Source organism: Aquarana catesbeiana, linkage group LG01, assembly GCF_042186555.1.
Source record: "Aquarana catesbeiana isolate 2022-GZ linkage group LG01, ASM4218655v1, whole genome shotgun sequence".
Classification (NCBI taxonomy): Eukaryota; Metazoa; Chordata; class Amphibia; order Anura; family Ranidae; genus Aquarana; species Aquarana catesbeiana.
Genome location: NC_133324.1, coordinates 611,322,743 through 611,337,195, shown reverse-complemented (window position 1 = coordinate 611,337,195; position 14,453 = coordinate 611,322,743). Strand labels below are relative to the sequence as shown.

Below are 14,453 nucleotides of genomic sequence, written 5' to 3'. Positions count from 1 at the left end.
CCCAATTATTTATAATTTACAGGGTATATAGAACACCGGTCAAACTATTTAAGTGGGGCAGGCGTGATTCCCTGGACTGTCCACGGTGCCAACAATCACCTGCTGATTTACTACATATGTTGTGGATTTGTCCTAAACTGGCTAAATATTGGCAAGAGGTGGTGAATACAATTAATGATACATTTAAGACATATATCCATAAAGACCCTAAAACGTGCCTGCTGGGCTACCTTGATGAAGAACTTATGCCCCATGAGATTCTGATACCAGTTAGCAGGCTACTGTTTTTGGCACGAAAGCTAATTACCCTAAGGTGGATATCTCCAAGTGCACCCTCTTTTGAGGAATGGCGCCTTCATGTAAACGACAATATTTTGAAGGAACAACAGATCTACTGTAACAGAGGCATACCCAATTACCTGTATAAACTGTGGAAGCCATGGATCTTGGTTCCATGATTAGCCCCATCCTCACCGGTTTTTGCGGATCTTTAGTAGGGTGGGCAAGTATAATTAGGGATAGAGAATTTAGTACCAGACAGAAAATGGAGGTAGAGGGCAAAATCAATGGGGAGAGAAGAATCTACTGATTTAAGCAACCAGCCGAGGTAATTTTTCACATAGGTATAGATGCATAGAATACTATAGTGGGCAGGAAATGGAACAGTCACCCGAGTTGGTTGTGTTGGGGAAAATTTTTTTTTTTTTTTTGTGTGTGTTGTTTTGTTGTATGTTGTTATTATTTGTGGTTAAATAATTGTTATATTGATTGGAGAATATATGTAAGAAATAGATAGAAAAATTTCAGAATTTGCTGTGGATAGACCATATGTATGGTATTCGAAATAAGGAATTTATATACAAACTGTATAAGTGATAAGTACTATATCCAATAATATATTTTGGTTTGTAATGTTGAAATATTTATAATAAAAAAGTATGGAAAGGGAAATTTTTGAAATTAAAAAAAAAAAAAAAAAAAAAAAAAAATCTTTGCTAGAAACAAAGTCACTGAAAAATTGAAAATGTTATCTTTTTGAGATGCTTTCATTTTATGAACACAGCCTACTTGATCAGGGTCTCCGTTTTGCATCTTGGTAGTCCACCCTACTTCCTTTGTTTGTGATATGGTGATTCAGGAACCCCTCTTACTTGCCTTTTATTAGTACTGCAGCAGAGGTAATTTCACACATTCTGCCGTTTTTTTTTTTTTTTTGCTGTATTCTACATATTTGAAGCCTGGTGTGGTAACTATTGCCTTTCTCACTGATATCCGGCAGATTCAAACCTGCCTTGTAAGCTTTAAAGTATAAGGCAAAACTTTTTTTTTTCCCAAAGTGGAGATGGCTTAGAACACCTGTTTTTGTTACCTCTGCCCCATTAGTGAGATTCAGCCTCCCTATTTGTTCTGTTTACCGTTCTAATCAAAAGTAAAAGAAAATCCCAAAGTATGGGTTGTTGCCAGAAGGGTTCTAGAGGGAAAATCTTCCAATGGAGACATTCGATATGGTGTTGTGGCTGGCCCTAATGGATTCTTTTAATTTACAGGGATTTCCTCTGCCTCCCTGTTTTGGCTATGGGACAGGAAGTGAAGGAAAATCTCTTCAATGAGACAAAAATGGCAAACAAAAACTGACAGGGGTTATAATCCTCCCTACTCTTTCCAAAATAATAAAAAAAAATGTCTTGCCTATAGTCCTACTTTAATCTCCATAACGATGGGGTCTGAGCAAGAGAAAGTTACACGGCACTAGTCACATCTATATTGGCTTATTGAACATCCCATTCCCACAGCATGGACATTAGTATGGAGTTGCACCATGCATGCAGAGCCAACCCCCGCAATAGGAAAACTTGTAAATACATTTATGTATTCCAGTATTTTACACTGATTATGATAAATTGTCTGTGTCTAATTCTATTTCAGAAATTGTCAGCCTTAGCCGAACTCGTCTGCGCAGTAATAGCACTGGTGCCAAAAATTCTGTCACACCTAACCTGGATCTGAGTTCAAGTCGTCGCCTGCGTGGTCAGAGAGAGATAACTGAAACACAAAGCTCTACCCCAGGCAGACGTGTACCCAAGTCTGCATCTGTTTCTGCTCTTTCACTGATTATTACTTCTGGTGAGCCACTTTGACGATATTCTAACAACTCCTTTACAAATGTTATGCATTATCTACTGGTACTTCTCTGGTATTGGGCATGTCTGCTTAAATGGCAATATACTTTCTGTCTGCCACAAAATAAAAATACCAAGATAAGAATAGCATTTTATAATATCCATGTTCAACATAAAGACCCATAAAAAACCTAGTTGGTTACTGAAGAACTCTCAGCTCTGTACTCCAGTAAGAAGAAAACTTTATAACCCAGAACTTTTTTTTATTTTTTGAATTAAATTAAAGTGTAAGTGGGTAAAATAATCAAATGCATATGCAGTACATCTTTGCAATACGTACAGATACCCCATGGTTTGCCTTTTAAAATGTTGCAAGCGCTGAAAAATTCCTGTTGATCCTGTGAGAAATCCCTTTGCGTCAATCTTCCTATTGTGGGCCGTCAAAGCTGCCACTGCTGCACAGAAATTCCAAGCAGTGTGTTATCCACTGAGTGCATATATTTGTTTCCTTTAGCAAAATGGCTTATAGGATAATTGGGGGGTGGGGGTGGGGGGGGGGGGGGGGAGTCTAAAAAAAAAAAAAAACAGGATTTTTATGAAAGACGACACCCTCTTTGTTTCTACTGTTATAACTGCTTATCTGTCAGCATTTGAGTACACTGAGCCTCGCATGTACAGCTCAGAGTGATATTTATGGTACGCCTCTCTGCTGTGACGATGTAACTTCCATACACATGCGCAGTAGTGACATCATCATGGCCAGGCCAATTAAGTGGCCAAAGAGTCCGAACCTTTTTTCGTCAGCTGCATGTTTTCAGTGATGGAAAATAAAAGTCAATTCCAATTGTCATTTAGTCAACTAAAATCTCCAATACGTTTTACTTGACTAAAATCTAATGGGTTTAGTTAAATTGTAATGAATTAGTTAAGCATTTCACTAGAATTTTGAAACTCATTATATACTCCTGGAATTAAAATCAAATAACATGTTGTTATTTATGGTATTAAGGTTTGAACATGCACTAAAAACACAGATTTAGCAATTGTGATATATAAAGTCTTTATAAATAAAACCAAGTTTGATGAATAAAAATTGTTTTTTTGACAAACAGAAGTGCAACTTTAAAATATAAAAAAAACAAAAAAAACAAACTGTTAACTATTGGCTGTAATGCCAGGATGAAAGTGGGGATGGGGGAGTGAGGGAGTGCACAGGCCAGGGTGCATTATACTTTGGGGATGGGGAGGTGACCTGCAAGTGGGGATGGGGAATTAAATGGGGGAGTAAGGGAGCGCACAAAGCAGATAACTGGACAGTCTTGGGGAGGCTGTTCTTTTACACAGTGCTGAGCACTCTTACCTTGCTGGGAGGGGGAACACTCACCATGTCACATCCAGACAGATCTGAATCCGACAGAGGAGTCTCTCTTCTGTGGTTTGCAGGGCATTGTTCTAGAACTCGCAGGCAGACAGAGGGAACATGCGTCTCTCATCCAATACAGCTTGCCGATAGTCAGGGGATGGGGCTTTAACAGACAGGCAGAGCTCCGAGGAAAACAGAAGTTCAGGTTGGCACTGGAGTTTTTAGTTGATTTAGAATGTACCGTGTTTCCCCGAAAATAAGACCTACCCTGATTTTCGGGAAGGGCTGCAATATAAGCCCTACCCCGAAAATAAGCCCTAGTTTAAAGTGCTGGTGAAATACTAGAGTTCACTCTTACAGTGTTATATAGTGTAGACTGTGTGTGTGTGTCTATGTGATCTAGTTGTGCCAAATACCTTCGGTATAGCGCTGACCTCCCACTGCTCTCAGCTGATGTCGCTCTGCTCTTCTGCAAGCTGTCAGTGGGGGATCTCGGGCCTCCCTCTGCATTCCTTAGAGCTGGGAAGAGGCCTCCGGCGGGCCATGGAAGCGCCGAGCGGCGCTCAGCTGATGTCGGGCCCCCCTCTCTCTGCAGTGCTCAAATAAGGGAAGAGAGCTTCGGTGGGTTACAGATACGCCTAGCACTAGAAGAAGGTATGTGGCACAATTGGATTGCAGACATACACATTTTGCAATATGTGGTGCTGTGGATTTTAGGAATTTACAAGCACTTTTACTCAGTTCCACAGGGGATTTCTGACAGACAGGGGGGAAAGAAGACAGCACATGGAATAATGAGACCTACCCCGAAAATAAGCCCTAGTCTGTTTTTGGTTGCCAAAATTAATATAAGACCTGGGCTTATTTTCGGGGAAACGCGGTACTGGAGATTTAAGTTGACTAAAATACAACTAAAGATAAAATTACATTTTAGTCATAAGACTATAACTAAAACTAAATCGATATTTGATGTTAAAATTAACAGTGCTTAACCTTAGGGCTGATTTACTAGAGCAATGTGGATTTTAGCTTAGTAAATAAGGGGAAGGTAAGTGAAAATTGCCCTTTAATGTACAAGGACAATGAAAAAAAAAACCTAGATGTTTGCTTCCAAATGATTGGATAGTTAGCACAGTTTCACCTCATTTACTAAACTCAGTAAAAAATCTACGTTTTTAAAGTAAACATTTTCTACTCCTTTAGTAAATCAACCCCATTTGGAACTAAAAGGACCCTCCAAAACTGCAAACCGTAAATTTAAAAATGTGAGAAAATATATTCAGCGCTTTTCTAATTTTAAGATTATCCAGTTATTTCTTGTCCTGCCAATCTGGGGATATGTATGTTGTTCTCAGTAAGCAGATTGCTTTATATTTGTACATTTATACAAAAAAATTAAATATTAAGCAGTTTGTTACTACAACAATGTAGCAGAAAATGTTAACTGATGGTGTGTATTTGACATCTTTGTAAGTAAATAGTAGTAATTACAGACACTAGTCACTGTCACAATTGTTTGGATTATTTCTTAGCAGGGAGAAATTCAAATGGATTGTTTATTCTTTCCCACAGATGATTTTAGCAGTGGATCTCTTACAAGCCCAATTTCTCCACATTCCGTCTCATCTAATCCTTCTTCCAGAGATTCTTCTCCAAATCGATACTCTGCTGTGGCAATAGCAAGTCTGCGTCCCCCAATAATTATTCACAGCTCCGGAAAGAAGTATGGCTTCACTTTGCGTGCAATTCGTGTTTACATGGGAGAAAGTGATGTGTATACTGTACACCACATGGTTTGGGTGAGTAATATTTTTGGTCAATTTGAACACTGCCTATTTTGAGCATTTCATAATACCTTTTATTGTATTCTTCCAGAACGTAGAAGATGGAAGTCCAGCTCATGAAGCAGGGTTAAGAGCTGGGGATCTGATAACCCATGTGAATGGGGAATCTGTTCTTGGCCTGGTACATATGGATGTTGTAGAGCTGCTTTTAAAGGTATACCTATAGTAATTTATTTGTATGTTCTTATATTTATATACATGCAACTACACAAAGGATGTGTACAGTATATGTGAAATTACTTTTACAGGAAGTACTTTCTTGTATTTTGGCTGATCTGTGCTGAAGGTAGCACCGCCTTCAGTACACACAAGAATGTATTTTTTGTTAAAATATGTAGCAGCCTTATATGTGTTTTCTTTCCCCTTTTTTATGGCCTAGGAATACAGAAATATTAAACTGGTAAATATAAAACTTTGTAAATTAATATTCAGTATATTTTAGTGGTCTGCTTTTTATATGTTCCATATGAAACTGCTTGGCTTTTTGTTGTAAGCAGTTTACAACAAGACAGTCAATTTTTACAGAGCTCCGTAGGCTCAATTTTTATACAGAACCAAATGACTCATTAGCAATGACTTTTCCCTTTATCAAAGGGTTTATTCCAAGCTTTCAGTCAAACAAAGCCAGCTTAGTAGTAGTCTGCTTAGCTGTGCTTTAGAGGGCTTAGAGTTTTGTGAACACTTTGTCGGGGTTAAACGTTATTTGTAAAACACATTTTTATACATACAAAAACCGATTTAAAAGATCTGTTAAAGAACTTTTTTTTTTTTTTTTAAATTACAGTGAAACCAAAAGCATTGTGGTTTCCCTTTGTGTCCGCTTTCAAACTGATTTCTAAGTAATGGAAACTTTGATTTTTCCTAACAGAGTGGCAACAAAGTGTCTCTAAGGACTACCCCACTAGAAAACACTTCCATAAAGATTGGACCTGCCAGAAAAAATAGTTGCAAAGGTCGCATGGCAAGAAGAACCAAGAAAAACAGGAAAAAAGATACTCAAGACAGGTAAGCTAAGGCTTGATATCATAGTGAATTGGGGATGAAGAATATGGCTTACCATAAAAGACGCGTTTTACCTCTTTGGTTTCTCAATGACACATTGACAAAATGTGGGTCATAGTAATTTTCTGTGTTTTATTTTCTATTAGTCCATGCTAATGTATTCCTAGACAATAAATAATAACTATAGAATAAAATAACAAGCTGCACTTACCCCTTTTTAAATAGTACAATCCCTGTGTTGGTGATAAAACAAGTTCTTAAAAATCAACTTAACAAAAACCAATAAATATATATAATCAATTTAAAAGTGCAATTTCCTTTAGGTGCCGTGTACAATATTGAATCAAAGTGCTATACATGTGTGCTGCAATTCTTCTAAAATAAAGTGACTTGTGTTCGGTATTCCACTCAAACCAACTCTACTTTGTGTCACCACCACTGTCCCCTCCAAACTTACCAATGGTTATTGACCTTCTAATCATTTGCCTAGGAAGGTCGATAAAGATTTATGTCACAGACCCGCTATGCAGATTATGCCATCAACCAAGGACCGATACTTGACTTGTTCATCCCATGCACCAACAGGAAGCAAGCCAGAAAACTATACTTATAGCGGAAAACTTTTATTAAAATGACCCCAAATAAAACAAAAAGTTTACTCTCACAAAGTGCCTCTCCTGGCACTCGGAATGATCTGCCAAAACCTTTACAGGACCTCCATGGCTCCAATTCTCATAGGCGCCTATGAGATTAATGGTCTAGTTCTTTTTCTTTTTTTTTTTTTCGTTAATGCTCAGAGATTTTAGTAGCATAGTGTAGCATACTATGTGTGTTCTAATAAGATATTATATAATTGTTTTATAATGTTTGTAAGCAGTGTGTCTTATAGACAAAGGAATTCAAGGGAAGTCGTTTCCCCAGAAATCTGATCCTTGCTTTTTGAGTGAGTTACATAACTTTGCAGTTGAAAGTATTGGAGCTAGCGTCCTGGGACAAGTTGTAAGTTAAGTTGAAGGTGGAGAAGGGCTGGTGTTTACCATGATGGATGGCTCGAAGATTTGGGAAGAATCTTGTATGTGTCCATTTAGAAAAATAGGTTTGGGAAGATCCAGATAATCTCCGTTATCCAAGTTAGGACTAAGTGGTCTAATATATGGGGATAAGTGTTGGTGTTAAAGAATGGAATTCCAAGCCTTCAAAAGGGGATTGTAATCCCAAAAAGAACAGTGGGAACCAAGGGGTAAGTTTGGGGTGGTATCTATGGGAGGTAAGTCAATAAGATGGGTGAGAAATGGTTTTTAATTGTCACCCGAAAATTGTCTTCACCATGGTGTATCCAGTCAAGTATGTAAGTTAAGTGCCACTTTGTATTACAGTCAAGGAAGTACCACACTGCCAGCTGACATGCCTGACCAAAATACTGTAGCATAGTCAGGGGGGCAATTGTGCTAAAATATTCAGTATGTGAAAGAAGCATTTTGGCAGAGAGCTATAAAGTGCAATGCATTTATTGGTGTTAACTTTAAGTTTGCTAAAGCAGTCGAAGGTCTCAAATTCCTTCAGTATGTAAGGAAACGTCAATTTAGCCTTTGTTACAATTGTTAATACGTTGTTGGCATACAACCCTAATCTATGATGGATAAAACCTGGGGTTATACCTTGTATGGTAGGGTTAAGATGAAGGGCATTCGCTAGATGCTCCATAGCTAAGATATGAAAAAAGAGGTTAACCTTGGCGTGTGCCTGTATTAATCTGGATGAAGTCCAATAAAGAGCCATTTTCTTGTAATCTAGCTGTTTGATGATCACAATTTACAGTAAGATGCGTTTGATAAAAAATGTATAGAAGAGGCATTCCTATGTTTAAGGCGCTACTAATAAATGTAATGTCAAAACACCTATCCAGTCATTCCTAATCGTTTGGGAATAGATCCCTCCGTTCGTTATGAATAAGAATTGTATTGTCTTACAGTAAGTGGCTAGATGAAGTAGATATTAGGTCCTGGAGTTCTAAAGATCCTTATCAAAGGAAAATGTTTTTTAAAAATGTGATTTTTATAAATTTATGTATTTGTATGACATTTGTAGATGCATGAAAACCAACTATTTTTTTTTTTTGCCAATGCTGAGTGTATTAGTCTGTATTGGTCTTGTTTTGTATTAAAAAAAAATCAGGTAAAGCCATAAAGTTAGGTTTTTAAAAGATGCCAATTTTTAATGTATGCCTTCTGGATGACTAATGGCAAATAATGGAGTTCTATAAAGATTTTTTGGGAATGTTTTAAATTTTGGCTGCTATTGTTTTCCTTAATTTAAGGCCAGCGCTGGTGTTTGTACGTAATCTGTACTTCATCACATAAACATGCACGGTTGGGAAATACAAGGGAAAGTTTATTGTGAAAATTATCATTTGGTGACCAGATCTTGTTTTGCTTGTTCACTTATTAGAGAGTTCTGCGACTGGCTTTAGGTTACTTTTTTATATTGCTGGATTTTTTTAAAATAGATTTGTACAGAAATTTATACTGTCTAATTTTAAATGGCCAGAATTATTACTAAATTGAATTTTTTTTTTTCTTACTGTAGGAAATCCTCACTTTTCAGGAAACTTTCTAAGCAGTCATCAGTATTACAAACAAGCAAGAGTTTTTCCTCGGGCTTCCATCAGTCCTTGTCTTCCAGTGAGAGCCTCCCAGCCTCCCCCACCCACAGCTTGTCTCCAGGCCCCACAACCCCAAGCCGTAGCCCAGCTCCTGATATGCCAATTGGTAAGTGCCTGTAAAGCCAATAGCCAAAGATGTTGGTATAGAAATGTTTTTGGTCTGTTTAGTGTTTTTAAGGCATGAAGGTACAAAATACAGTACAATACAGAGCACAAATAACAGTTCACAGTTAGAACAAGTGAACTTCCCACAAACATGTTATGTTTCATCCTGATAACTGTCACATATTAAGACAAAGACATAGTAAGCAGGAACTAAACATTGATGTGCTATACCTGAGGGACCGCTACTGACCATAGCCCTACGTTCTAACACACACAATACCAACAGGATCCAAAGGAGCAATGCTGTTACTTAACAGCAGAGGGAGTGATTAAAAAATGAACCAGTTTCCAAGCGCGCTATAGCCAAAAGATAGCTGCATGGTGGTCGTGCAGTTCTGGGAGGGTGTCCATGGATGTCCTCCCAGAACCGCGCCCCCTGCGCTCGCTATGGTTGCTGTGTCCTTTAGACACAGCTGATCAGATTGTAGTTAAAGGCCAGTCGTAGTGGCCCTTTGCCATATGATCAGCTGTTGCCAATCACAGCTGATCACTTCTAAACAAACTTTCCATTTTTCGGCATTCCTTTCCTCATGTGCTGTGGAAGCATGGGGAGAGGCGAGCCGTTGTTCTGTCGAATAGTGCCCGCGCATGCGCAGTACGGAAAGCCACTCCAGCTGATTTCCCAATCAGCTGGCGTGACATCACCATAGCGCATGAGCACATTGTCATTGGCATTTTTCTATGGGAGATACCATTTAACGGGCAGGATTTAAACCTATGCAAACAGCGGAGGGAGACCGTAGTTGTCAGATTGTACCTCGTTGTTGTGGGGCAGGTTTACAGCGTGCTCAAGGTCGGGCTTTGTCTGTGTTGCAGGGTGGGTTTGGTGTGTTGAACAGGAGGTTTTGCCTGTGTCTAAGGGCGGGTTGCAACAGCCACAACCCGCCCTGCAACAGCAAGGCACAATCTGACAACTACGGTCTCTCTCTGTTGTTTGCATAGGTTTAAATTCTGACCGTCAAATGGTATCTCCCGTCATAAAAATGCCTCCTACGATGTGCGCATGCACTATGGTGACGTCGTGCCAGCTGATCGGGAAATCTGCTGGAGTGGCCTTTCGTACTGCGCATGTGTGGGCACTTTTCGATGGAGGGCATTATTCGATAGAACACCGGAAACAGGCAATTCTGACTGGGCGCACTTACACTGATATCAGGGCACTGATGATCAGTGCCACCTCATCAGTGCAAACTCATCAATGCACATCAGTGAAGGAGAAAAATTACTTATTTGCAAAACAGAGAAACTTTTTTTTTTTTTTTTTCAAAATTTTTGGTCTTTAAACTAAAAAAAAGTCTGTCCAAAAAAAAATAAATAAAAATTTCATATCGGTACAATGTTGTATGACTGCACAATTGTCATTCAAAGTGCGACCTGGGTAGGAAGGGGGTGAAAGTTAGAGCAGTAAAGGTGTCACTAGAGGCAAAAGTTGTTTGTGTGTTTTTTTTTTTTTTTTTTTTTTTTTTTTTTTTTAGTTTTGGATAGAGTGGAGAAGGATTAGAACACCTGTCAGTTTTCATTGCTGTCTGTGCCCCTGATTTTTTTTTTTTTTTATATATACTGTATATACTCGAGTATAAGCCGAGATTTTCAGCCCTTTTTTTAGGCTGAAAGTGCACCCCTCGGCTTATACTCGAGTCATCGCTGTCTGCCTACATGATCAGGGTGTCATGCAGACAGACGGCGGCCATTCCACTGTTCAAAAGCCGCGCCTCCTCCTCGTCTATGATAGGCAGAACACTCCACTCCATTTCCCAGCATTCAGCGTTCAGCCTATCATAGACATCCTCTCATCCTCATCCGTGGTATGAGGATGAGCGGATGTCCGTGATAGGCTGACTGCTGGGAAATTGAGTGTTCTGCCTATCACAGACGGGGAGGAGGCGCGGCTTTTGAACAGTGAAATGGCCGCCAAATGTGGTTATCACACGCTGATCGGTGGATGCAGAGCGGCACACGATGCAGATCTCTACAGGGACACATGCACAGGACACAGGTAGATGACACATACACAGGTAAGTGACACATGCACAGGACACAGGTAGGTGACACATGCACAGGACACAGGGAGGCACGCAGCTGCAGATGGGCATTGTTGACCCTCTTTTTCCACTTACAGTAGCTGCTGCATTTCTCACCTTCGGCTTATACTCGGGTCAATAAGTTTTTCCCAGTTTTTTTTTTTTTTTTGTGGTAAATTAGGGGCCTTGGCTTATATTCGGATCGACCTATACTCGAGTATATACAGTATTTTATTTATTTTTTCCATTAACCACCTCAATACCAGGCACTTACACCCCCTTCCTGCCCAAGCCAATTTTCAGCTTTCAGCGCTGTTGCTGTTTAAATGACAATTACGCGGTCATGCTACACTGTACCCAAACAGAATTTTTATCATTTTGTTCCCACAAATATAACTTTCTTTTGGTGGTATTTGATCACCTCTGCATTTTTTTTTATTTTTTGCTAAACGAAGAAAAAACCTAATTTTGTTTTTAAAATGCTTTTGTTTCGGTTATAAAATTTTGTAAATAAGTACGTTTTTCTCTGGCACTGACGGGCACTGGTAGGCGGCACTGATGGGTGGCACTGGTAGGCGGCACTGATGGGTGGCACTGGTAGGCGGCACTGATGGGTGGCACTGGTAGGCGGCACTGATGGGTGGCACTGGTAGGCGGCACTGATGGGTGGCACTGGTATGCAGCACTGATGGGTGGCACTGATATGCGGCACTGATATGCGGCACTGATATGCGGCACTGATATGCGGCACGGATATGTGGCACTGATGGGTGGCACGGATATGCGGCACTGATGGGTGGCACGGATATGCGGCACTGATGGGTGGCACGGATATGCGGCACTGATGGGTGGCACGGATATGCGGCACTGATGGGTGGCACGGATATGCGGCACTGATGGGTGGCACGGATATGCGGCACTGATGGGTGGCACGGATATGCGGCACTGATGGGTGGCACGGATATGCGGCACTGAAAGGCTGCACTGATGAGTACTTATGGGTGGTACTGATATGGGGCACTGATAGATGGCATTGATGGGCATCACTGATGGCACTGGCAGGCATTGGGGATGGGCACTGATTGGCAGCTGCCTGGGCACTGATTGGCATTTCCCTGGTGGTCTAGGGTGGCATACCTGGTGGTCCAGGGTAGTGCCAATCCCTGGTGGTCCTGGCGGCATCCTGGTGGTCCTGGGTGGGCATCCGAGGGGGGAGGCTGCACTGATAAACAATCATCACAGGCCCCCCCTGTCAGGAGAGCAGCCGATCGGCTCTCCTCTACTCCTGTCTGTCGGACGCGAGTGAGGAAAAGCCGATCACCGGCTTTTCCTGTTTACATCGTGATAAGCATTTATTAGACACGGCTGATCATGTGGTAAAGAGCTTCTTTACTGAGATCGGTGTGTCTGACTGACGCACCGCACCACCGATTGCCACGATGCACGCCTCCACGGGAGCACGAGAGTGATCGTCCTGGGAGGCCGTCATATGACGTCCACCCAGAACGAGAGCCGCGCTGCCCAGCTCTCATTTGATGGCCAGCGGCGGGAAGGGCTAGTTCACTTTACAGAAAAACTGTAAAGATGATCGAACACTGGAACCACTACCCCCGACTATATCTTTTATATCCAAAATCTGAAGAAATTAAAGCAAGCTCATGGTTGCAGTAAAAGCTTACAGTAACACCTTAACAGGCTCGTGGCATTTGTGTAAAATTTAATCTGGTAGGCTAAAGAGCCATTCAATCACTTTTACTGCATAAATACACCTATTGGCACATGGGGAAAATTTTAACACTCAAGCCTCTGGAATATGGAATTTGTTCTCGCACAATCTGGGGTCTTTATTTCAAGTATATACAATCAGTTGCTATCATCTCAAGTTATGTTCCCAACGCAACATACGATACACCCATGGGTGACAAAAGTGGCACACGTTGCAGGCCCACTGACATGACCCACTTAATAAGGTGCAGAATATGGCACTGTGGAGTTTTTCCATGCTTTTCTAATCAATCTGACAGCTCAAACTGTTTTCAAGTGTTCCACAGTACACACAGTGCATAACACCTGAGGCAAGATACACCGCACGCGAAGTGCAGCACTTGTGAAGCACAATACACATAGAACATGCAGTGCCGCACACCTGAGGCACTGCACTGCTGAAGCACACACAGTACATAGAGTGCACAGTGCAGCCCACCTTTTGGAGCTGTACAGACAGGGCGGCACAGCTGAGGCAGCACAAGATACACTGAGACTCGGTACACAGTGCAATACATGGCGGCATCAGGAAGCGCTCAGTGTGCCATCAGCCTATGTATGTACAGTAACACCAAAAGTAGTTGAATCAGGACTCCCTCCTGCCCTGCTCACTGCACTCCCATCCCGGTTGAAAGGGGGCGGATTAGCCTAGGAGCTGTGCAGAGCTCCGACACATCCCTGACCCTGCACACCTTCGTCTACACAAGTTGGAAGGGTTTGTGCACCTGCTGAAACTATGACAGAAGCTTTCATTGATCCAGACGCCAGTGTTCTTTATTTTTTTCTTTTTCTTTGAACTGACGAGCGGGAATTGTCCAACCCAACTTTAAGTTCTATTAAACATTCAAGTCACCCTTTAAAATAGACACAGTTTGCATATATTTATTGTATTGTGAATTAGCTTTGCATTAGAACATTCTTAACCACTTCAATACTGGGCACTTTCTCCCCTTTCCTTCCCAGGCCAATTTTCAGCTTTCAGCGCTCTTGCACTTTCAATAAGAATTGCGCGGTCATGCAACTGTACCCAAATGAAATTTTTATCATTTTGTTCACACAAATAGAGCTTTCTTTTGGTGGTATTTTACAAATTTTTTTTTTTTTTGCGATTTATAAGTGAAAAAATTAGCAGAAATTTAAAAAACAAAAAACAATATTTTCTACTTTCTGTTTTAAAAGAAATCCAATATAATCTAATTTTGTCATAAATTTAAGCCAAAATATATTCTGCTACATGTCCTTGGTAAAAAAAAAAAAAAAATCCCGTTAAGTGTATAATAATAATTAGTTTGTGTGATCACGGACAGATGTGCGCAGATGATCATGGACATATGTGTGCAGATTATCATTGGGACATATGATTTTACTGTTGTATATATGGGGGACAGGTGTTTTTACTGTGTGGGGACACTGTTTTGGGGACACTGTTTTGGGAGCATTGTGATTTTACATTGTGTGCGGACACTGGGTGTAAAAAGCTGTAAAAAACACCTCATACTCACCGATCGCTGG

The 14,453-nt window shown here is 40.7% G+C and overlaps 1 protein-coding gene across 10 annotated transcripts in view; it reads left to right on the top strand.

Annotated features, from left to right (window-relative positions):
* The window catches only part of MAST3 (microtubule associated serine/threonine kinase 3), a 368,908-nt gene that overhangs the window by 338,981 nt on the left and 15,474 nt on the right, over positions 1 to 14,453 (top strand). For all 10 annotated transcript variants that reach the window (XM_073599652.1, XM_073599643.1, XM_073599608.1 and 7 more), the window contains 5 exons: positions 1,927 to 2,124; positions 5,056 to 5,282; positions 5,359 to 5,481; positions 6,196 to 6,332; positions 8,916 to 9,097. In XM_073599652.1, coding sequence (XP_073455753.1) covers positions 1,927 to 2,124; positions 5,056 to 5,282; positions 5,359 to 5,481; positions 6,196 to 6,332; positions 8,916 to 9,097 — 867 coding nt within the window. The remainder of the gene's footprint in view (positions 1 to 1,926; positions 2,125 to 5,055; positions 5,283 to 5,358; positions 5,482 to 6,195; positions 6,333 to 8,915; positions 9,098 to 14,453) is intronic.